General features: G+C 42.9%; 1 protein-coding gene across 6 annotated transcripts in view; it reads left to right on the forward strand.

Annotated features, from left to right (window-relative positions):
- The window catches only part of chd6 (chromodomain helicase DNA binding protein 6), a 268,663-nt gene that overhangs the window by 139,924 nt on the left and 103,629 nt on the right, over positions 1 to 25,110 (forward strand). For all 6 annotated transcript variants that reach the window (XM_060836582.1, XM_060836583.1, XM_060836584.1 and 3 more), the window contains 4 exons: positions 2,517 to 2,572; positions 13,860 to 13,977; positions 19,981 to 20,067; positions 22,213 to 22,347. In XM_060836582.1, the coding sequence (XP_060692565.1) occupies positions 2,517 to 2,572; positions 13,860 to 13,977; positions 19,981 to 20,067; positions 22,213 to 22,347 (396 nt within the window). The remainder of the gene's footprint in view (positions 1 to 2,516; positions 2,573 to 13,859; positions 13,978 to 19,980; positions 20,068 to 22,212; positions 22,348 to 25,110) is intronic.

A 25,110-nucleotide genomic window follows, 5' to 3' on the forward strand; every position in this document is an offset into this window, starting at 1 on the left:
TAGCAGCACTAGAAAGCACACTCAGGAACAATGGACTGACAGAAGAGACACAACAAACAGTGAGACAAACGGTAGTACCCATGATGATAAGAAAACGACAAACACATAACCTCAATACCAAGGAGAGGGAAGCACTGAAAGCACTGAAAAATGACAAAAACATAATCATACTACCGGCAGATAAAGGCAGAATGACGGTCATCCTAGATAAATCTGACTACATCAGTAAAGCACAACAACTACTCGCAGACACCAACACCTACCAAATGAAGGATTCCGACCCCACACCACAACTCACCAATAGAATAATCAACACACTAAGGAATCTACAAAAAAACGGACAGATAACCAAAGCGGACCAGCAAAGAATGAAACCTGAAAGCAACAACACCCCCAGATTCTATGGACTACCCAAAGTACACAAACCAGACATCCCACTCAGACCCATAGTATCACTACCAGGGACACCAGCATACAAACTGGCCAAAGAACTACAACAAAAACTGAAACACCTAGTCAGCGGATCCAAACACTCCATACAATCAACACAGGGATTCTTGGACGTCATCAGGAAGACACACATAGACAAAGAAGAAACCATGGTATCATTCGACGTGACGGCACTGTTCACTTCAATTGACAAAACCCTAGCCAGAGAAACAATAGCCAACCTACTGGACATACATAACAGAACACAGGAGGCCGAACCTATCAACAAGGACGGCATACTTAAACTACTGGACCTGTGCCTCACCACACACTTTACATTCAACAATCAGATATACGAACAAATCAACGGAACACCCATGGGATCACCAATCTCGGGACTCATAGCAGAGGCAGTTATGCAAAGATTAGAACATACAGCCCTACCACAAATCCAACCCAAACTCTGGATCAGATATGTTGATGACACCTTTGTAATCATCAAAAACACAGATATAGAAAAAACACACAGAATCATCAATGCCACACTCACAGGAATCCGATTCACACGAGAAGAGGAAAAGGATAGCCAACTCCCATTCCTAGACGTGTTAGTAGAGAGAACACCCAACGGAGAATTCACCACAAGGATACAGAGGAAACCAACACACACAGACCAAGTCTTAAACTATGAAAGTAACCACCCCAACACACACAAACGAAGCTGCATCAGGACACTATTCAAAAGGGCCACAACACACTGCAGTACACCAGAACTGCGAAAAGAGGAAGAGGAACATCTATACAAGGTATTCGCCAAAAACGGATACCCACGCAACTTTATCACCAGATGCCTAAGAGATAGACCACGGAACGAGGACATGCCACAACCAAAAGGACTAGCCACTCTACCATACGTCAGGAGTGTCTCAGAACTGACAGCCAGACTACTGCGACCCTTAGGACTCATAACAGCACACAAGCCAACATCCACGCTCAGACAACAACTCACTAGAACAAAGGACCCAATACCCAGCATGAGCCAAACTAACGTAGTTTACAAAATACCATGCAAGGACTGCACAAAACACTATATAGGACAAACAGGAAGACAGCTAACAATCCGCATCCACGAACATCAGCTAGCCACAAAACGACACGACCAGCTATCTCTAGTAGCCATACACTCAGACAACCAGCAACATGAATTTGACTGGGAAAACACCACTATCATAGGACAAGCCAGACAGAGAACAGCCAGAGAATTCCTAGAAGCATGGCATTCATCCCCAAACTCCATCAATAGACACATTGACCTGGACACCATATACAAACCACTACAGCTGAAACTGACACCCGGAAACGGCAAGAACATCCATCAACAGACACATCGACTTGGACCCCAGATACAAATCACTGTAGCTGAAACTGACACCCGGAAGCGGCAAGAACAAACCAATATAAATACCGGAAGAAACATCAAAGCAGCGCTTCACACGAGGCTCCCACCGCACTGATGATGTTCCCTAGCCAGGGAACGAAACGTTTGCAGCAAAAACTTCCAGCTCGGCGAGCAGAACCACAACATTTTATGACAGTCAACAGCAGTTATGGGTCCCATTGGACTGTTTTATTTTCAATCCAAATTTTTGCTAAACTTACAGTCTGTTATCTGCTATGATGGGATTCAAACCCATGCCTTAGAATCTTAGTCTGGAGCTCTGGATTGTTGTTCAAGTGACACTAAACTGTGCCGTCACCTCCCCATTATCAGAAAGTAGTGAAGGATGAAGTAATGTGGGGAAAATCTTCCTTAATATTGCCGTAGTTCATTTCTGCTAGCAGCTGTTGAAAACAACTAAATCTGAGAGGTTTAATAGAAAATTGGAAAAGATAATTTGAGAAATAAATGTTTTTGGGGACCAGGAAATGGATTTGAGTCTGGAACTTTCTGGAGTCACAATGGGTCGCGTGGATGCTGCCTGTGCTGAAATGTCAGGTTTTATGAAAAGATTATTTGAGTCCTTTGGAAGAACAATTAAACAAGTTGTTTCAGCATCATTAATTTTAACTTTTATGTATTTTCACAGACTCCTGGTGGGAAGCCGCAGGAAGTTGAAGAATTCTATGTCAAATACAGAAATTAGTAAGTATTAATGGGAAGGAGGAAACAGGATGCTTCTCACTCCAGTTCTGTCACACTGACACATGTTCACTGTTTAGTGCAGCAGGTTTGTCTTGGACATTTTGACCATTGTCCCCTGTCAATCCAGATCGATGTCACGCTGCCTACACAGAGTTTTGTAGAGTCCCACAGTAGATATGGTGAATGTAAGGTAGATGTTTCAAAAGTTTCATGCCATAAGTGAAGGAATAAGTCAGGTTACTGTTCAGCTGAACATGAAAATTGAGCTAAGGAGATGGTCAGAATCATACATGGGACAGATTAGATCATTGTGGGACAGAAGGACCTTCCATCAATTGAGCATAATCTGTGGTGGGACTATAGAATCTTGCAGCACAGAAAATAAAAAAAACATAATGCTTAAAGCACTCACTGGAGAATGAAAAAATGGGCAGTCCTTATGGGAAAGCAGTAAGGAAGTACAGTCATTAGACAGTTCTTTTGACGAGCTGGTGCAGATACAATGGGTTGAATGGCATCTTCTTGATCCCTATCATGTTATAATCTTTGAAGAAACATTGTACTTAATTTTATTTCTGTTCTGTGTTTATCATTCTCTAATGATGGCTTTCTTCTCAGTGTGTATAGTCACTTTGCTGACTCAAAATGCTGGACCTCCCTCCCTAACAGCATTGAGAGTGTAACATTCCCCAAGACTTAACAGTTCAAGAAGGTGGCTCTCCACCACGTTCTCAAGATCAGTGAGGGTGGCGCAATAAATGCTGGCCCAGCCAGCGATGTCCACATCCTAACAATAAATAAGACATTGTTCTAAAAGCTACAATGGGCTTTGCTTACACTGATATTTCTTGTTTCTTTGCATGAAAATCTTTATTCTAACCTTTGATCTTGCTCTTTTCGTTGATTGTAAATTTATACCCTCCGATTACAGATTCCGGGACCAAAACACACATCCCTTTCGATCTCATTGAAATCTCCATTGGATCTACTAATACCTTTGTTCATTAGATCCCAGATTAGACTCTTAGAGTCATTACAAAAAGCAGGTGTAGACTGCTGGTCTTTCAAGCCTCTTTTGACATTTGGTACAATAATGGTTGATTTTCAGCTTAATTGGAGTTTACTGTTTGCTCTCAAAATGCCTTGGTTCCATGAGACTGAAACATCTGGCAGTCTGAAGCTTTAAATGCACGAAATGATATGTTGACAGTGGCCTTCGATGGAGAGAACTCTGAAGACTTGTAATACTTTGATTTTTTCCTTCATCTCAGTCCTAAATGATCAGCCCTTATCCTAAGACCCTGCCCCCATGCTGTTGATTCCCAGCAAGGAAAAGCAACCTCTTGGTGACAATCCTGTCATGTCCAGTCAGAATACTGTAAGTTTCAGTGAGATAACTTTTGATTCTCCTCAACTCCAGAGATTGTGTACTCAATTTACTTAGCCTGATATTTTTGTACGACCCTCCCATACCAGTGAGTCCTTTGTTGTACCATCTCCAATGTACATTGATATGTTTCCTTAAATATAGTGATCAAAGTGTACATTGTACTCAGTGTGGCCTCACCAAAGCCCTGCACAATTGTAATCAGAATTCCTTACTCTATTTGTACTCTAATCCCTTTGCAATAAAAGTCAACATACTATTTGCCTCATCAAATGTTTGCAGTACCTGCATACAACTGCATTTTAACTTTGTTTCTCTGAGTATAGTCAAAACTGTGGGAACACCAATATGTACAAATTTAATGCATCTCAAAAAAAAATCTGCATTTCTATTAGAGCCATAGAGTCACAGAGATGTACAGCACAGAAGCAGTTCCTTTGGTCCAACTAGTCCATGCCAACCAGATATCCCAATCTAATCTAATCCCATTGACCAGCACTTGGCCCATATCCCTCTAAGCCCTTACTATTCATATACCCAGCCTGATGCCTTTTAAATGTTGCAATGGTGCCTCCACCACTTCCTCTGGCAGCTCATTCCATACATATACCATCCTCTGCATGAAAAAAGTTGCCCCTTAGGCCTCTTTTATAGCTTTCCCCTCTCACCTAAACCTATGCCCTCTAGTAAGACTTTGTCTATTTATCCTATCCATGCCCCTCATGATTTTATAAACCACTATGAGGTCATCTTTCAGCCTTCAGCACTCCAGAGAAAACAGCCCCAACCTGTTCAGCCTCTCCCTGTAGCTCAAATCTTCTAACCCTGGCAAAATCCTTGTAAATCTTTTCAGAGCCCTTTCAAGTTTCACAACATCCTTCCGATAGGAAGGAGACCAGAATTGCACGCAATATTTCAAAAGTGGCCTAACCAATGTCCTGTACAGCTGCAACATGACCTCCCAACTCCTGTACTCAATACTTTGACCAATTAAGGAAAGCATTCCAAAAACCACCTTCACTATCCTATCTACCTGCGACTCCACTTTCAAGGAGCTATCAACCTGCACTTTGACGTCTCTTTGTTCAGCAACACTCCCGAGCACCTTACCATTAAATGTATGAAGTCCTGCTAAGATTTGCTTTCCTGAACTGCAGCATCTCACATTTATCTAAATTAAATTCCATCTGCCACTTCTCAGACCATTGGCCCATCTGATCAAAATCCTGTTGTAATCTGGGGTGTCCTTCTTTACTGCACCTCCTATTTTGGTGTCATCTGCAAACTTAATAAATATACCTCTTATGCTCGCATCCAAATCATTTATATAAATGACAAAAAGTAGTGGACCCAGCCCCGATTCTTGTGACACTGTACTGGTCACAGGTCTCCAGTCTGAAAAACAACCCTCTATCACCACCATCTGTCTTCTATCTTTGAGCCAGTTCTGTATCCAAATAGCTAGTCCTCCCTGTATTCCGTGAGATCTAACCTTGCTAACCAGTCTCTCATGGGGAATCTTGTTGAATGCCTCACTGAAGTCCATATAGATCAAGTTCACCGCTCTGCCCTCATCAATCCTCTTTGTTAACTTTTTTTAAAAATCAGTCAAATTTGTGAGACATGATTTCCCACGCACAAAGCCATGTTGACTATCCCTGATCAGTCCTTTACTTTCCAAATACATGTACATCCTGTCCCTCAGGATTCCCTCCAACAACTTGCCCACCACTGACATCAGGCTCACTGGTCTCTAGTTCCTTGGCTTGTCTTAACCACTCTTCTTAAACAGTGGCACCATGTTAGCCAACATCCAGTCTTCCAGCACCTCACTTATGACTATCGATGATACAAATATCTCAGCAAGTGGTGAGATCACTTCCAGCGATCACTTCCCTAACTTCCCACAGAGTTCTAGGGTACACCTGATCAGGCCCTGTGGATCTATCCACCGTTATGCGTTTCAAGACATCCAACACTTCCTCCTCTGTAATGTGGGCATTTTTCAAGGTGTCACCATCTATTTCCCTACGGACTATATCTTCCATGTCCTTTTCCACAGTAAACGCAGTAATACAAAATACCCGTTTAGTATCTCCCCATTTTCTGCGGTTTCACGCAAAGGCCGCCTTGCTGATCTTTCTATTCTCTCCCTAGTTACCCTTTTGTCCTTAATGTATTTGTAAAAACCCTTTGGATTCTTCTTAATTCTACTTAGCAAAACTATCTCATGTCCCCGTTTTGCCCTGATTTCCCTCTTAAGTATAGTTCTACTTCCTTTGCACTCTTCTAAGAGTTCACTCGATCTATCCTGTCTACACTTTGCATATGCTTCCTTCTTTTTCTTAACCAAACACACAATTTCTCTCGTCATCCAGCATTTCCTGTACCTACCGGCCTTTCCTTTCACCCTAACGGGAATACACTTTCTCTGAATTCTTGTTATTTCATTTCTGAAGGCTTCCCATTTTCCAGCCGTCCCCTTACCTGCGAACGCCTGCCCCCCCAATCAGCGTTTGAAAGTTCTTGCGTAATACCATCAAAGTTAGCCTTCCTCCAATTTAAACTTTAACTGTTAGGTCTATCCTTTTCCATTTCTATTTAAAAACTAATAGAAATATGGTTGCTGGCCCCAAAGTGCCTCCCCCCCCCCCCCCCCCGCCCCCCGGACACTTCAGTCACCTGCCCTGCCATTCCTACACGTGATGGTACAGAGAATGCCTAACGGAAAATTCGCCACAAAGGTATACAGGAAAGCCCCACACACAGATCAAGTCCTAACTATGAAAACAACCACCCCAACACACACAAAAGAAGTTGCATCAAGACACTATTCGAAAGGGCCACAACACACTGCAGTACATCAGAAATGCAAAAAGAGGAAGAAGTACACCTATGCAATGTATTCGCCAAAAACGCATACCCGCGCAATTTCATCAACAGGTGCCTAAGAGAAAGACAACGGAATGAGGACATGCCGCAACCCAAAGGACTGGCCACACTCCCATACATCAGGAACATTTCCGAACTGACAGCCAGACTACTGCGGCCACTGGGACTCATAACAGCACACAAACCAACAGCCACTCTCAGACAACAACTCACCAGGATGAAGGACCCGATACCCAGTATGAGCAAAACCAACGTAGTGTACAAAATCCCATGCAAGGACTGCACAAAACATTACATAGGACAAACAGGAAGACAGCTAACGATCCGCATCCATGAACACCAACTAGCCACGAAACGACACGACCAGCTATCCTTAGTAGCCACACACGCAGATGACAAGCACCATGAATTCGACTGGGACAACACGACTGTTATAGGACAAGCCAAACAGAGAACAGCCAGGGAATTCCTAGAGGCATGGCACTCATCCACAGATTCTATCAACAAACACATCGACCTGGACCCAATATACCGGCCACTGCAGTGGACAGCAACTGACAACCAGAAGCGGCAGAGACAAACCACTACAAATGCCGGAGGAAACATCACAAAGCGCTTCACAGGAGGCTCCCAAGCACTGAGGATGTCACTTAGACAGGGGACGAAACGTTTGCAACACAAATTCCCAGCTCGGCGAACAGAACCACAACAACAAGCACCCGAGTTACAAATCTTCTCCCAAACTTTGAATAAGTACAATTTAATTTATGAGACTTACCTTGTTCTCTGCTTTGTTCTTGACTGTTTAACTCACTTGTAGTCTCAATTCTACCAGTGTCAGATTGATCTCTTTCCTTAGTATCTCCCTGGGGTCAGCAGCCCTCCACCCCCACAACTAATTTAAATCCTCCTGAGCAGCTCTAGCAAATCTCCCTGCCAGGTGCAATCAATCCTCCTTCTGCAGGTCGCTTCTATTCCAGAATAAATTCCAATGGTCCAAAAATGTGAATCCTTCTCCCATACACCAACTCCTCAGCCATGTATTTATCTGCTCTATCCTCCTATTTCTACCCTCACGAGCTCATAGCACCGGGAGTAATCCAGATATTACTACCATCGAGGACCTCCTTTTTAAATTCCTGCCTTATTCTTTATATTCTCCCCTCAGAATCTCATCCTTTTCCCTTCATATATCTTTGGTATCAATGTGTAGAATGACCTTCTGTTGGTCCCTGTCCCCTTTGAGAACATTCTGCACCCTCTCTGGGGAATCCTTGATCTTGGCACCAGAGAGGCAATACACCATTCTAATTTTTCGGTATTGCTGCAGAAACATCTGTCTGTGCCTCTGTCTAAAGAGTCCCCTAACACAATCGATCACTTGGAGCCCAACATACCCCTGAATAACCTCATGTTTCTCGAGCTTATATTGCATGCACTACCTTGCCCACTTACTTACCTTCTTTATAGCCTTTATGTCCTCCTCACAGCTCGTATTCCTACCGAGCCATGTATGACCAGCAAACGTGAGCGCATTAGGTGGATTGGCAGTGCCAAATTGCTCATAATGCTCAGGGATGTGTCGACTAGGTGGATTAATTGTGGGAAATGTAGGGTTACAGGGATAGGGGAGGTGGGTCTGAGTGGGATGCTCTTTGGAGGGTCATTATGGACTCGGTGGGCTGAATAGCCTGCTTCCAGTGATTCTACATATAAGTAGTTTTGTACTTGTTTGAGAGTATGGTTATCAGTGTTAAAGTTGGTATTTAGTACTCATCCCTAACTGCACTGGAGAAGGCAGTGGTAAACTGCTGCCCAGTTCTTGGGTGGAAGAATACCCAGTGCTGTTAGAAAGGGAGAGCCAGGATTTTAATCCAGTGACAGTGACGGAACAGCGATAGAGCTTTAAGTCAGGATGCTGAGAGACCTGGAGAAGAACTTGCAGGTGGAGGTGTTCCATGTATCTGTTGGCTTGATGGTAGAGGTCAGGGGTTTGGAAGGAGCTGTCAGAAAGCCCTTGTGAGTTACTGTGGTGCATTGTACGGACGGTATATGCTGTTGCCATTGTATATTGGTGGTGAAAGATGTGGATATTCAAGACAGTGTATGCAGTGCCAATAAAGCGGACTGCTTCCTTCAGGATAAAGCAAAACTGAAGTGCTGGAGACAATAGGGAGTATTCTATCCTATTTTTGATTTAGAATCATAGAATACCTATAGTGCAGGTAGAGGCCATTTCTTCACAGTTTTCTGAACTGGTTCACATACATTTGAAGGGTGCACGTGCATACACATGCACATGCTCACAAGTAGTGGTCTCATGAGTGATGACCTTGTATTCCAGAAAATGTCTGTTTATCTTTTTGAAAACCCATACGCACCATTCCAATTCACGGTGAAGTCCACTGCATTTCCTTAATGAATGCATGGTGTATTTGTGCATCCCACCAAAAAACTTCACATCAGTCGAATGTGATTTTCATTTTATAGCAGGTAGATAAGGTAGTTTTTAAAAAAAAACTTTGGCATGCTTGCCTTCGTTCAAAAGATGTGTGTGAGGCAAGTTTTTCTCACAAAGGAGGTGAGTGCCTGGAATGTGTTGCCATTAGAGGTGGTGGAAGCAGATACAATAGCAGCATTAAAGAAGCACCTGGATGAATATATGAATAGGGAAGGAATGGAGGGATGCGGATCCTGTAATTGAAGACAGTTTTAGCATGGAAGGGCAGAATGTGGCGGCATAGATCTAGAGGGCCAAATGGCCTATTCCTGTACTGTACTGTTCTTGTTATTTTTTCTTGTTCTTCACTCTGACTGTCTTCATTAAACCCATGTTCTTAATTAAATCCCTCTCTAAATTTTGGTCTCTGGATGATTATCCATTACAAATACTAGGTAGACTGGCTAACCAGCTGATTCATTTCACAGGGTCTTTTCAAATGATGTCTTTTGCTTTGTAATATCACCAAGGCCGAGTGATTTGCATAGGTTTTTCCACTCAGACAACTAAGGACTACTAAAGGACAGAAACGCATTTCATTGATTCACTAAGATCTGCATAAGTTGCTAACGGATTTTTTAAAAATCACTTTGTGTTCTTGATTAATAGTTTTAAGGTATAAATGCTGAAATGAGATTTTTCCCTGGAAGGCAGTTACATTTGTACAATTTTTGGGAGTGAGTTAGTTGATTGCATTGCACCATTGATAAGTGTTTATGCTGTAGAAACAGAGTCAATATCCATGTTGTGACACGCTGTTACAACTCCCTCAGACCTTCTGTATGAGAACACAAGGGAGTTGTATTCACTGTTAGCCTTGACCTAGTGATAAATCTAGAGGGAGGGTATTATTAAGTTGAAGAGGGTTAAGAAAAGATTTACTAGGATGTTGCCAGGAATGGAGGGTTTGAGTTATAAAAATATGCTGAGATTTTTTTCACTGGAGTGTAGGAAGTTGAGGGGTAACCTTATAGGTTTATAAAATCAAGAGGGGCATTGATAAAGTGAACAGCCAAGATTTGCAGGTGCCGGTGTTGGATTACTTGGGTGGACAGTGTTAAAAATCACACAACACCAGGTTATAGTCCAACAGGTTTAATTGGAAGCATGAGCTTTCGGAGCGCAGCTCGTTCATCAGGTGGTTTCATTTCCCTCAGGTGAGGGAATTCAAAACTAGGGGGCATGTTTTTAAGGTGAGGGAACAAATATTTAAAAAGGACAAGAGGCGCAACATTTTTTAAACGCAAGAGAGCAGTTAGTGTGTGGAATAAACTGCCAGACAGAGTGATGGATCCAGGTCCAGCTACAACATCTAAAAGACATGTGAATGGCTATGAAGGATTTGGAGGGATATGGGCCAAATGCAGGCAAGTGGGACTAGTTTAGTTTTGGATCTTGGTCATCATGGACTAGTTGGATCAAAGGGTTTATTTCCCTGTGAAATGAATCAGCTGGTAAACCATCAACCTAGTATTTGTAATGGATAATCATCCAGAGACCAAAATTTAGAAAGGGGTCTCATTTAGAAAGGGACATGGATTAAATGAAGGCAGGCAGGAGGGAGGGAGTGTTGGGTATTGTAAAAGGCATTATGGTGAGCAAGGCCCCAGGCCTGATAGGATCTATACCAGGTTACTGAGGGACGAGAGAGAGGAAATAGCTGAGGCTTTAACAGATATCTTTGCAGCATCCTTGAACACAGGTGAGGTCCCAGAGGACTGGAGAATTGCTAACGTTGTCCACTTGTTTAAGGAGGGTAGCAGGGATAATCCAGATAATTATAGACCGATGAGCCTGATGTCAGTGGTAGGGATGTAATCAACTAGGAGAAAGTGAGGGCTGCAGATGCTGGAGATCAGAGTTGAAGAGTGTGGCACTGGAAAAGCACAGCTGGTCAGGCAGCATCCGAGGAGCAGGAGAATCGATGTTTTGCACATAAGCCCTTCAGCAGGAATTCCTGATGAAAGGTTTATGCCTAAGATGTCAATTCTCCTGCTTTTCCAGCGTCACATTCTTTGTCAGTGGGAGGGAAGCTGATGGAGAAGATACTGAGGCATAGGATCTATTCCCATTTGGAAGAAAATGGGCTTATCAGTAATGCGCAACATGGTATTGTGCAAGGAAGTTCATGTCTTACCAACTTCATAGAATTCTTTGAGGAAGTGACAAAGTTGATTGATGAGCGAAGGGCTGTAGATGTCATATGTACATGGACTTCAGTAAGATGCTTGATAAGGTTCCCCATGGTAGGCTGATGGAGAAGATGAAGTTGCGTGGGGTCCACGTTTACTATCTAGATCAATAGAGGACTGGCTGGGCAACAGGAGACAGAGTCGTAGTGGAAGGGAGTTTCTCAAAATGGAGAGCTGTGACCAGTGCTGTTCCATAGGGATCCGTGCTGGGACCACTGCTGTTTGTGAGATACATAAATGATCTGGAGGACGGTATAGGTGGTCTGCTTAGCAAGTTTACAGATGACACTAAGAATGGTGGAGAAGCAGATAGTGAAGGGGATTGTCAGAGAATACAGATATAGATATAGAATATTGATAGATTGGTGAGTTGGGAAGAGAAATGGCAGATAGATTTCAGTCCACACAAATGCGAGGTGATGTATTTTGGAAGATCCAATTCAAGAGCGAACTATATGGTAAATGGAAAAGCCCTGGGGAAAATTGATGTATAGAGAGTCTGGGTGTTCAGGACCATTCCACCCTGAAGGTGGCAATGCAGGTCAGTAGAGTGGTCAAGAAGGCATACGGCATGCTTTCCTTCATCAGACGGGGTATTGAGTACAAGAATTGGCAGGTCACGTTAAAGTTGTATGAGACTTTGGTTCAGCCGCATTTGGAACATAGAACATAGAGAAAAAAAATACAGCACAGTACAGGCCCTTCGGCCCTCGATGTTGCACCGATCCAAGCCCACCTAACCTACACTAGCCCACTATCCTCCATATGCCTATTCAATGCCCGTTTAAATGCCCATAAAGAGGGAGAGTCTACCACTGCTACTGGCAGGGCATTCATGAACTCACGACTCACTGAGTAAAGAATCTACCCCTAACATCTGTCCTATACCTACCACCCCTTAATTTAAAGCTATGCCCCCTCGTAATAGCTGACTCCATACGTGGAAAAAGGTTCTCATGGTCAACCCTATCTAAACCCCTGATCATCTTGTACACCTCTGTCAAGTCACCCCTAAACCTTTTTTTATCCAATGAAAACAGCAAACCTTTTTTTCTCCAGTGAAAACAGCTGTGTACAGTTCTGGTTGCAACATTACCAAAAGGATGTGGATACTTTGGAGACACTGCAGAGGAGGTTCACCAGGATGTTGTTTGGTTTGAAGGGCACTAGCTATGAAGAGAGGTTAAGTAGATCAAGCTTATTTTCATTAGAAAGTTGAGGGGGACCTGATTGAGTCTCCAAAGTCATGAGAGGTATAGGCAGTGTGGATAGTGAGAATCTTTTTCCCAGAGTGGGCAACTCAATTATTTGGCGTCATGAGTCCAAGGTGAGAGGGTATAAGTTTAAGGGCGATTTGCGTGGAAGTCCTTTATTAGATTAAATTCCCTACAGTATGGAAACAGGGCAATTGGCCCAACAAGTCACACTGACCCTCCGAAGAGTAACCCACCCAGAACCATTCCCCTACCCTGTATTCACCCCTAACTAATACACCTAACCTCCACATCCCTGAACACTATGAGCAATTTACCATGGCCAATTCACCTGACCTGCACGTCTTTGGATTGTCGGAGGAAACTGGAGCATCTGGAGGAAATCCACGCAGACACAGAGAGAAATGTGCAAACTCCACACAGACAGTCATACGAGGCTGGAATCAAACCTGGGTCCCTGGTGCTGTGAGGCAGCAGAGCTAACCACTGAGTCACCGTGTCACCCTTATGCAGAGGGTGGTAGGTGGCTGGAATGTGTTGCCAGCGGAGGTAGTAGAGACCGGCACGATAGTGTCATTTAAGATGTGTCTAGACAGATACATGAACGGGCAGGGAGCAGAGAGATACAGATCCTTAAAAAATAAGTGACCGGGTTAGATAGAGGATATGGATCAGCACAGGACTGGAGGGCCGAAAGGCCTACTCCTGTGCTGTATTATTCTTTGTTCCATGGTGTATGGCTGAATCAAAAGGCCATGGGTCAAAGCCCTCACTTTCTCCAGTACTCCAATGCAGTACTGACGACGTTAGAGATGCAGTCTTCTTGATGTGATATTAAACAGTGTTCCTATTTGCAGCTTTGAGGAGACCAGTAAAAGCAGGAGAGTTTTACCAGTACTTATCCCTAAACCAACATTATTAAAACAATTATCTGCCAAGCTTTGCTGTTTGTGGGATATTAGCAATGTAGTTCCTACTTATCCTAATGTGTACTCTTCATTGGCTTTAGAAAACATTAGAATATCCTCAGGGTTTGACTATATGAAGATAAGTTGCTTCATTAGTCAGCATACAGTAATTACGATCTTCCTTTACATTACAGCTCTTACCTGCACTGCAAATGGGCCACGGTGGAGGAGCTGGAGAAAGACAAAAGGATTCACCAGAAAATCAAACGTTTCAGGACCAAACGGGCCCAGATGAAAAATCTTTTTGTTGAGGTAAAGGGGTGGCAGAGATTAGTTGTTTTTTTTAACAAGGCTATATGCTCAGAGTGCGTTCAGATTATAGAATTATATCATTTTGCAGAAATTACAATTTCCTTCATTCTGGAATGGATCTTTATTTGTTAGTAAAGGCTGTTAGCTGTATTTTTCAAGCAGAGGACCATCATTCATCTGCTCCTGTAACCATGTTTGATTGGTGATTTGAATATAATTCACATTCATAGATAAAGAGGATAGTTTAGCTGATGGATAATCACATTGATCACATACTTTCGCAGAAACCTTTGTGATCACAAGGCTGCTGACACTGCGGTCAAATTACTGAAGAGAATGGCTTTTGCCGTGGGTTTTCCATGAGACCGTAAGACATAGGAGCAGAATTAGGCCATTCGGTCCATTGTGTCTGCTCTGCCTTTCCATCACAGCTGAAATGTTTCTTCACCCATTCTCCTGCTTTCTCCCTGTGACCCTTGATCCCCTTACTAATTGAAAATTTTCCGAAACCAAAAACTGCAAAAACCACAGATGCTGAAATCTGAAACAAAAACCAATATGGCTGAAAAACTCAGCAGGTTTGGCAGCATCTGTGGAGAGAAACAGAATTAATGTTTTAGCTCTGGTGACCCTTCTTCAGAACTGATGAAGGGTCACGTGGACTCAAGTTATAAAAGAACAGAAGTACAGTGAAAAATGTACAATGTCAGCAGCAAACAGTGACATCTTAGGTACAGAGTACGTAGGTCTAAATATTAGCTACAAAAATAGAGAAAATAAAAAAAGATAAAGGTTACTCTACTCTAAGATATACTTAGTATAAGTTAGGAAACTAAGAAATAAAGCTAAAAAGAAAGACCTATTAGGGCTACCAAGTGGCCTGACTGGGTTCCCAGTAGTCGCTGTATTTCTGTCTGCCCGTCACCCCCAATTTGGGGCCTGATGTCTTCCCCTCCTCCCCGCAACTTGGGGCCAGCTGTCTCTCTCCACTCCCCCTCACGGGGACTGCTGGCTGAAGAAAAAGTCAAGAAATAAAAATAGAGAAAAAAAGCAAAAAAAAGAGAAGAACTGGATGATTTCTGGCTGGAATGTCCTTTGCTGCCGCCATTTTGGAAATCCTTGCCAGCTTGGAAGAGATTGGTATTTAAGCAGTGCCCACTATCCATGTAATGTATAACGTGAATGGTTGTGATTCCAACACTGAGCACTGCAGAATTTCACTAGTCACCAACTGCCATCCTGTAAAATACCCCTTTTTACCTATTCTCTGCTTTTTGCCAGTCTGCCAATCCCCTATCCATGCCAGTACCTTGCCTCTTAACACCATAGGCTTTTAGCAGCATCCTGTAAAACACCTTATTAAAGACCTTCTGGACATTCAAATAGACACATCCACTGGCACTACTTCATCTAAATTGCCTGTTACCACCTCAAATAATCCTAACAGATTTGTCAGGCATAACTTCCCCTTGACGAAGCCATGGTGACTCAGCCCTATATTGCTATGCACTTCCAAGTACTCCACAATCTCATCTTTAATAATGGACTCTGATATCATACCAACAACCAAGGCCAGGCCAACCGTTGTACAGTTTCCTGTCTTCTGCCTCCCTCCCTTTTAAATAAGGGTATGACATGAGCCACTGTCCAGACCTCTAGTATCTTCCCTGAATCCAGTGATTTGTGAAAAATCAGCACCAATGCCTCCACAATCTCCTTGGTTACCTCCTTCAGAACTCTGGGGTATAGTCTACCCATTCTGAGTGATTTATCTGCCTTCAAACCTTTCAACCTGTTCAGCACCTTGTCCTCAGTGAAGGCCACTACACTCATCTGGGCAGCATGGTGACACATTGGTTAGCACTGCTGCCTCACAGCATCAGAAACCCGAGTTCAATTCCCGCCTCAGGCGACTGACTGTGTGGAGTTTGCACGTTCACTCTGTGTCTGCATGGGTTTCCTCCGGGTGCTCCGGTTTCCTCCCACAGTCCAAAGATGTGCGGGTCAGGTGAATTGGCCATGCTAAATTGCTGGTAGTGTTAGGTAAGGAGTCAATGTAGGGGCATAGGTGGGTTGCGCTTCGGCAGGTCGGTGTGGACTTGTTGGGCCGAAGGGCCTGTATCCGCACTAAGTAATCTAATCTAATCTAATCATCTCTGTCCCCTGACTCCCTTGAAGTTCTGGTTTGTTGCTGGTATAAAGGACCTATTCAGTTTTCCATTCTTTTTGCCCTGTGGCAATTTGTCAGTGGCCCAGGTAGTAATCCAGAGATTACCTTTTTGGTTCTGCTTTTCAATTTGATCCCTAACTGCTCATGTTCCCTCAGCAGAACCTCTTTCTAGGTATATCATTGGCATCTACATGGACCATGACAAATGGATCTTTCCTGTCCCGCTCTAAGTTTCTCTGCATCTCAGATGCAGGCCGGACGGGCTTCAGAACAATCTCTTCCCCTGACTGGACTATCCTGATTACAACTACATTTACCTTTTCTCCCCTCTCTTGACTGACTCCCTGTACCATGGTGCCATGGTCAGTTTGCTCATCCTCCCTAAGCCCCCACTCATCCACACAGGGCGCAAGAACCTGAAACCTATTAGATCTGCTCAAGGGGTGAGGCTTCCTCAGCACTATCTCCAGCTCCCTCTACCTGCTTTGTCACGCTTTGCTCTCCCTGATGACTGACCAAATTTGAGGTGGTTCAGGGTAGTGACTGCCTCCTGAAAGGCAGCATCCAGGTAACACTTGCCCTCCCTGATGTGTTTGTGTTTGAAGCTCAGACTCCGAGCTGACCAACTCTGAGCCGGAGTTCCTCTTGCTACAGAGGTGGTCACTCTGAACGACAATGGGGTCCACAAGCTCACAGATCGTGTGTTTACATCGCCTTGCCCAACATCTCTGTTTTAATGACCTAGTTCTTAATTTGATTTTTTAAAAATTCCTGCTGCTGTTGTAGGTTGTAGCCTGCAAATAGTTCCCCTATTAACTTGAATCTGAAGTAAGCTATAATAGCCAAATTAGCAGCTATAACCAAACCATGAACTTACAGTTTACCTGTGATGTCACTCTCTTGTACTGGGTCCCTTATCCTGGATTTCAATTTATTCTGTTTAAAAAAAACATACTGTGAGCCAAGAAAAGCAGAAACCACCTTGTTCCTCTTTGCACTGTCTTCCCACACTGCCTCCAAATTCCCCAGTGATTGACCCACTCTGGCTGTATCTCATTCTGGATGGGATCTCCTCTACCTGACTGTGTGGGGCATATTGATTTTGAATATTGCTCCACATTTCCTGTGGCCGCCTTCCCTCATTGTCTGGGTTTTCATACTTATTGGCTTCTGTTTGTATCAAGGCAGTTCAGACCAATTTATTATGTTTCTTCCCAAACACACTCATGGTCAGAAGTGCATCCCATAGGTTAGTGATCTGAGAAGTCCCTGATGTTTGTTTGAAATCTTTGAGTTGGAAGGTGTGTTTATTAACTAAAGAAGCCAGGACCTTCTCTTCACCTATCTCAATGTTTCAATAATAGTTAAAAATCACACAACACCAGGTTATAGTCCAACAGGTTTAATTGGAAGCACACTAGCTTTCAGAGCATGATTTTTAACATTGTACACCCCATCTCCGAATTATGACTTTCAATAACAGAGCTGTGAACCTTGGAATCACCTTGAGGTGTAATAGTTGATGCACATTTTGGGGCAACTGGGAACTTGAAGGGTCATTGTCAGATTCGGGGCATCAAAAATTTTTTGCTAGATTTAATTTTTTTCTTCATTTATGGGGCCAGTAATACTTGGACAATGTTAAAAATTACACAACACCGGGTAATAGTCCAACAGGTTTACTTGGAAGCACTAACTTTCGGAGCGCGGCGACTCCTTCAGGTGGTTGTGGAGTAGAACCATAAGACATTGGATTTATAGCATAAGATTACAGTGTTATGCAGAAGGCAGTGGAGGCCAAGTCTCTGGATGCTTTCAAGAAAGAGATGGGTAGAGCTCTTAAAGATAGTGGAATCAAGGGTTATGGGGATAAGGCAGGAACAGGATACTGATTGCAGATGATCAGCCATGATCATAATGAATGGTGGTGCTGGCTCAAAGGGCTGAATGGCCTACCCCTGCACCTATTGCCTATTGTCTATCTTCACTTTTAATTGTGAAGACTTTTAAAAAATTATTTGACAGTCTTCAATTGTGGTCAATTAAATTTTAAAAATTTGCTTTGAAAATATACTAGTTCTCCATTCATCAGTGCATGTTGGAAGTGACTTTTTTTTTAAAGATTACAAGCTTACTGGGTCAATTAATTGGAACAAAAGCATAAGCACAAAATAATCTCCCACAGAACATTGCATGTGTGGTAATAGATGATGCTGAGATTCCTGGCTGGTTCTGCAGTCCCGCCTGCATTCTGGAATGTTCTGCTCAAATTCCACTGTACGACACACATTACCCATCTTCAAATTCCTCCCCTAAATTTTCCCTCTCCACCTCCTACATCTTTCACTGTTGTCTCTATCCTTTTTATTGTCCCTTCTGATAACCACATGGTGAGCGTGCAGACTGGTGGAGCACTACAAAGAAATTATTTCAAACTATCAGCTTAATCACAATTCATAAACATGTGAGGAAATTTCATAGCGTCACAAGTCTCACTCATTTCTAAACAGAAAAACTGTTTCAATGGCTTTAATCATCCATCCATTTCAAAGGAGAGCAGGTTTTGTTGTCAGACATCAGCATAGTGCAGTCTGCCTCGGTTACCCCTCCCTCACTCCAGGGCTGGGCAGTTACATTATGCCCTTCCAAGAAGGGGTGGTTGTTGTGGGGCTTTCCCCTCCTTCAAAAGCAGACCAGGCTCAGTGCCTTCAGGAGTGAGAAATGGCGAACTGGAAAGAAATGAAGATTGAAGATACTATTGGGAGCGGCTTTTCTGTAATAACCTTCTCTTTATATTTGTTCAAAATTATTGCTCGCCTTCATAGCTCATCCAACTATTCAAAAGCAACAGTTGAAGCAATGTGAACCTACTTCAGGTGAATTTGTAAGTGAGGACAAATTAATGCCAAATCCTGAAATGTTGAATCTTTATTCTATAAGGTAAATTAATAAACAACTACAACTACAACTACACGACCTGAATTTTTAACAAGTTGTGTATTACAGGGCTACACTGATTATCCAAACGACATGGGCGGGGATATTTTGTTCGGATAATCAAATGTTTAAATCATCGAATGTTCAGATAACCAAATGTTTGGATAATAGAGTTTACCCAAAACATCAGGACCGTGAGATCTTATTCAGATAATCCTACATTTGGATAATCGAAGTTGCCCTGTATTTTGATTTGAGAGTGTGGTGCTGGAAAATCACAGCTGGTCAGGCGCTGCCTGGTCTGCTGTGCTTTTCAAGCACCACACACTGTACTCTAATCTCCAGCATCCTGCAGTCTTCACTTTCACCTGTATTTTGGTTGCTTATCCTGAACCTAAACTGAATACATTGAACAGTGCACAGCAATATTTCTGCTCAATTAGCATTTGGTTAAAAAGGTAAAAAGTTGGAAAGTGACTAATCAGTTTCCCTGGATAGTGTAGTGGAGATGATGACCCATTAACAGTGACTGGACTAAATTCATATTCCAACAAAATCTTCTGTACATATTAGTTTAGATTAGATTACTTAGTGTGGAAACAGGCCCTTCGGCCCAACAAGTCCACACCGACCCACCGAAGCGCAACCCACCCACACCCATTCCCCTACATTTACCCCTTCACCTAACACTATGGGTGATTTAGCATGGCCAATTCACCTAACCTGCACATTTTTGGATTGTGGGAGGAAACCGGAGCACCCAGAGGAAACCCACGCGGATACAGGAGAATGTGCAAACTCCACACAGACTGTTGCCCGAAGCGGGAATTGAACCCGGGTCTTTGGCGCTGTGAGGCAGCAGTGCTAACCACCGTATCTGTTGTGTTTTCTCCTAGCCGGATGAGGAACCCTTTAATCCAGACTATGTTGAAGTAGACAGGATCCTGGATGTGGCACATACAATAGATGCTGAAACTTCAGAGGTTAGTAATGGCATTATCTTGGCTCCCTTTTCTGCTGCTTCAAACGTAATCTAATTGAGTATTCAAAATGGTAGATAGAGGGGAAATTATTTCCTCTGGTGGAGGAAACAAGGGACAAAAAAGGACTTGTATCATGATATCACCTTATGTGACTTAGTATTAAGTTTTTGTTTGATATCGCTCCTGTGAAGTGACTTGAGATGCTTTACTTCTCTAAAGGTGCTTTGTAAATACAAGTTGTGTCAGCTGTAGGGTCTTTGAGAAAATGAAAAGCAAGAAAAACAGGACAGCCCACGTTCTGGTTCAGTTCTACGACTCATGAGGGGAAATGGCACACCTCTTTGACAACTGTTAAAAGCAGAGTGGTATATTAATTACTACAAACCATGCAGTAAATTCAGAGCTTCATTTTGTACCAGACCTGACATCACTTTTATGTTTTCAATGAGGATATATACATTCAGAGAACTTAGAATATTTTTAATACTGTACTTTACATAGAATGTCTCTATTGTAAACTTCAATGAAATATATTCTATTTGCCTTGAGAAAGTGATTGCTGTGTCCAAGTTCACAAAATGTATCAGTGAATCAACAACCATCCATTTATAATGAAATTACTACCCACTGCCTGAAATCAATACGGCGATGGAAAATTCTTTCCTCACATGAAGTCACTTACTCTTGGTTCCTGCTCTGACTCAACCTCAAAGAACCATCACGGAACAGAGGCCATTCAGCCATTATACTCATGCCATAATTTTAAAGAGGCTTCCAGTTCCATTCTCCTGCTCTTTCCCCATCACGTATTTCTCCAGTTTCCTCTTGAATGTTATGTTGGGGCTGTTTCCACCACCGTTTTTGACCACGCATTCCAGATCACAACAATTCACTGTGTTTAAAACCAAAATTGTTTTCTACATGTCAAATCTGATTCTGTTACTGGTCCTTATGCAACTGGAACAGATTTCTCTTTATTCATTGTCAAATGCTTTTCTTCAAAATTTTGAACACACACACACACACACACACACACACACATCAAATTATCAATAATTTCTACTTGTAGAGCACCTTTGACATAAACAAACCCAAAACATTTCTCAGGAGCATGACGACTCCCCCAGAGGAGACGTGAACTTGAGTTTTGTTGTTTAAAAACAAAACCAGGCAGTGATTTTAAGGACTGAAATTAATAGACTGTTATTGTGTAAGGAAATTTTCCTTTTAAAAACTGAAAGAACTGCAGATGCTGTAAATCAGAAGCAAAAACAGAAGTTGCTGGAAAGGCTATTTTATTTACTTTGGGGATATGGACATCACTGACTGGCCAGTATTTATTACCTATTCCTAGTTACCCTTGAGAAGGTGGTGGTGAGCTATCATCTTAAACCACTGCAGGCTACCTACTGTACATTGACCCACAATGCCCTTAGGGAACAACTGCCAGGATTTTAACTCAACAACTGTGAAGTAACGGCAGTATACTTCCAAGTCGGGATGGTGAGTGGCTTGGAAGGGAACTTGCAGGGATGATGTTCCCATGTATCTGCTGCCCTTGACCTTCTAGATGGAGTGGTCCTGGGTTTGGAAGGTGCTGTCGAAGGATCTTTGGTGAATTTCTGCACTGCATCTTGTAGGTGGTACACACTGCTGCTACTGAGCATTGGTGGTGGAGGAAGTGTATGTTTGTGGATGTTGTACCAGTACAGCGGGATGCTTTGTCCTGGATGGTGTTGAGCCTCTTGAATGTTGTTGGAGCTGCCCCCATCCAGGCAAGTGATGAGTATTCCATCACACTCCTGACTTGTGCCTTGTAGATGGTGGACAGGCTTTGAGGTGTCAGGAGGTGAGTTACTCACTGCGTATTCCTAGCTTCTGACCTGGTTTTGTAGCCACTGTGTGTATGTGACAAGTCAAATTGAATTTCTGGTCAATGGTAACCCCAAGAATGTTGATTGTGGGGGATTCAATGATGTGTCAGTTGACAGATCAGATTGTCTCTTATTAGCGATGGTCATTGCCTAGCATTTGTCATTGAAGGATTTGCTGAGCAGCTGGGGGAATGAACCTGAGGTAGACATCAGTGATCCAGTACAATGGAGAGTAGACCAGTGTTTAATATTTGACATTTTGTCTTCCAAGCCTGTGACTCATTACCTGGTGAAATGGTGTTCTCTACCCTACGAAGAAAGCACTTGGGAGCTAGTGGAAGACATTGACCCAGTCAAGATTCAGGAGTATGAGGACTTGCAAATCATTCCCGAAGTCTCAAACTTGGTAATCATATTTGGCTTTATTATTTATACATGTGAATAATGTTTATTAACCAACCTAATCGCAGATGAGTTGTACTGAGCGGTGTGTGATCTGGCCAACTTCTTTTGGAAAAAAATTAATTTAATTGAATAAATGAAATGGAGAATCAATTTGTGCTGTCGTTGCTTCTGGAAGGGGCAGTTGTCTTAAAATGAATTTTTCATCATGAAACAGCATCTTATTAATATGCCAACAATCATATCTTTCAATGGCAAGTGGTAACTTGTTATTATGTGCTCCGTGATTATGTTTAAAAGATAATTTAGTGAACTGGGGAACAAAACATTCAAGCAATGAATGCACTCTGATCTATGATGTTTCTTGACTTATAAATGCTTATATTTATTAAAATGAGTATTGATAATCAGAGAGGAGCCTTTGATCTGTGGTTTCCAACACTCTTCACCTTTCAAGGCCGGCTTCCTTGCCCATGCCAGGCTCTGCTGTGGACTAATTCTTTGATATTGACTGCTTAGATTAATTTATAATGGCATTAAGTAACGTGATTGCCAGGAGGGTCAAAGGTGAACTATATACTGGGAGGACCAAGTTTCTGATGAAAAAGAATTTAGGAACACTGGCAAGCAGGCCCAAATGACTGATGGGGTGGCCTTGAGAGAGCAGGTCGGTTGGTGTGTTTATGAGAGTGGGGATGAAGGTGCTGGTGAACTGAGAATTTGGGAGCTGGGGAGGGTGCTGCAAGTGTAAGTATAAATATGCAGGACAATCAGCACCCCATTGGCAAACAACCCAGAACATGGGAATAATATTTTGCTTCTGTCTTTATGAAAGAAACGAACTTTGTAGTGAAAGAAACCTTTGAAAAGCAGGTGTGCATGCTGGAATGGATAGAGATAGAGGAAGCTGATGTTTTGAAAGTTTTGTCAAACATTAAGATTGACAAGTTGCCAGGCCCGGACCAGATTTGTCCTCGGTTGCTTTAGGAAACGAGAAATGCAATTGCTTCGCCACTTGCGAAGATCTTTGCATCCTCACTCTCCACTGGAGTTGTACCTGAGGACTGGAGAGAGGCAAATGTAATTCCTCTCTTCAAGAAAGGAAATAGAGAAATCCCCGGCAATTACAGACCAGTCAGTCTCACGTCTGTCGTCTGTAAGGTGTTAGAAAGGATTCTGAGGGATAGGATTTATGACCATCTGAAAGAGCATGGCTTGATTAAATGCAGTCAACAAGGCTTTGTGAGGGGCAGGTCATGCCTCACAGACCTTATCGAGTTCTTTGAGGGTGTGACTAGAAAAGTTGATGAGGGTCGAGCTTTGGATGTGGTGTATATGGACTTCATTAAGGCATTTGATAAGATTCCCCATGGTAGGCTCATTCAGAACGTCAGGAGGAATGGGATACAGGGAAACTTAGCTGTCTGGATACAGAATTGGCTGGCCAACAGAAGAAGGAAAATATTCTGCCTGGAAGTCAGTGGTGGGTGGTGTTCCACAGGGCTCTGTCCTTGGACCTCTATTGTTTGTAATTTTTATTAATGACTTGGATGAGGGGGTTGAAGGATGGGTCAGCAAGTTTGCAGATGACACAAAGATTGGAGGTGTCATTGACAGTATAGAGGGCTGTTGTAGGCTGCAGCGGGACATTGACAGGATGCAGAGATGGGCTGAGAGGTGGCAGATGGAGTTCAACCTGAATAAATGCGAGGTGATGCATTTTGGAAGGTCAAATTTGAAAGCTGAGTACAGGATTAAGGATAGGATTCTTGGCAGTGTGGAGGAACAGAGGGATCTTGGTGTGCAGGTACATAGATCCCTTAAAATGGCCACCTAAGTGGACAGGGTTGTTAAGAAACCATATGGTGTTTTGGTTTTCATTAACGGGGTATTGAGTTTAAGAGTCGTGTGATCTTGTTGCAGCTCTATAAAACTTTGATTAGACCGCACTTGGAATACTACGTCCAGTTCTGGTTGCCCTATTATAAGAAAGATGTGGATGTTTTGGAGATGGTTCAGATGAGGTTTACCAGGATGCTGCCTGGACTGGAGGGCTCATCTTATGAGAGGTTGACTGAGCTAGGACTTTTTTCATTGGAGAAAAGGAGGAGAACAAGTGGGGACCTAATTGAGGTATACAAGATAATGAGATTAAAGTTAAAAATCACAACACCAGGTTATCGTCCAACAGGTTTAATTGGAAGCACACTAGCTTTCGGAGCGACGCTCCTTCATCAGGTGATTGTCCTGATGAAGGAGCGTTGCTCCGAAAGCTAGTGTGCTTCCAATTAAACCTGTTGGACTATAACCTGGTGTTGTGTGATTTTTAACTTTGTACACCCCAGTCCAACACCGGCATCTCCAAATCAAGATAATGAGAGGCATACATAGAGTCGACAGCCAGAGACTATTTCCCAGGGCAGAAATGACTAACACGAGGGGTCATAATTTTAAGCTGGTTGGAGGAAAGTATAGAGGGGATGTCAGAGGCAGGTTCTTTACACAGAGAGTTGTGAGAGCATGGAATGCGTTGCCAGCAGCAGTTGTGGAAGCAAGGTCATTGGGGACATTTAAGAGACTGCTGGATGTGCATATGAGGGTGCATACATGAAGATCAGTGGTCAGCACATTGTGGGCTGAAGGGCCTGTTCTGTGCTGTACTGTTCTATGTTCTAATATTCACATATGAATGATCCCTTAAAATCAGGAATGCTGGTTACCCTGCCTAGATGGACCGTGGTCTTTCTGTGACCAACCAGTTTCCTAT

The sequence above is a fragment of the Hemiscyllium ocellatum genome, chromosome 15 (genome assembly GCF_020745735.1).
Source record: "Hemiscyllium ocellatum isolate sHemOce1 chromosome 15, sHemOce1.pat.X.cur, whole genome shotgun sequence".
NCBI classification, from domain to species: Eukaryota; Metazoa; Chordata; class Chondrichthyes; order Orectolobiformes; family Hemiscylliidae; genus Hemiscyllium; species Hemiscyllium ocellatum.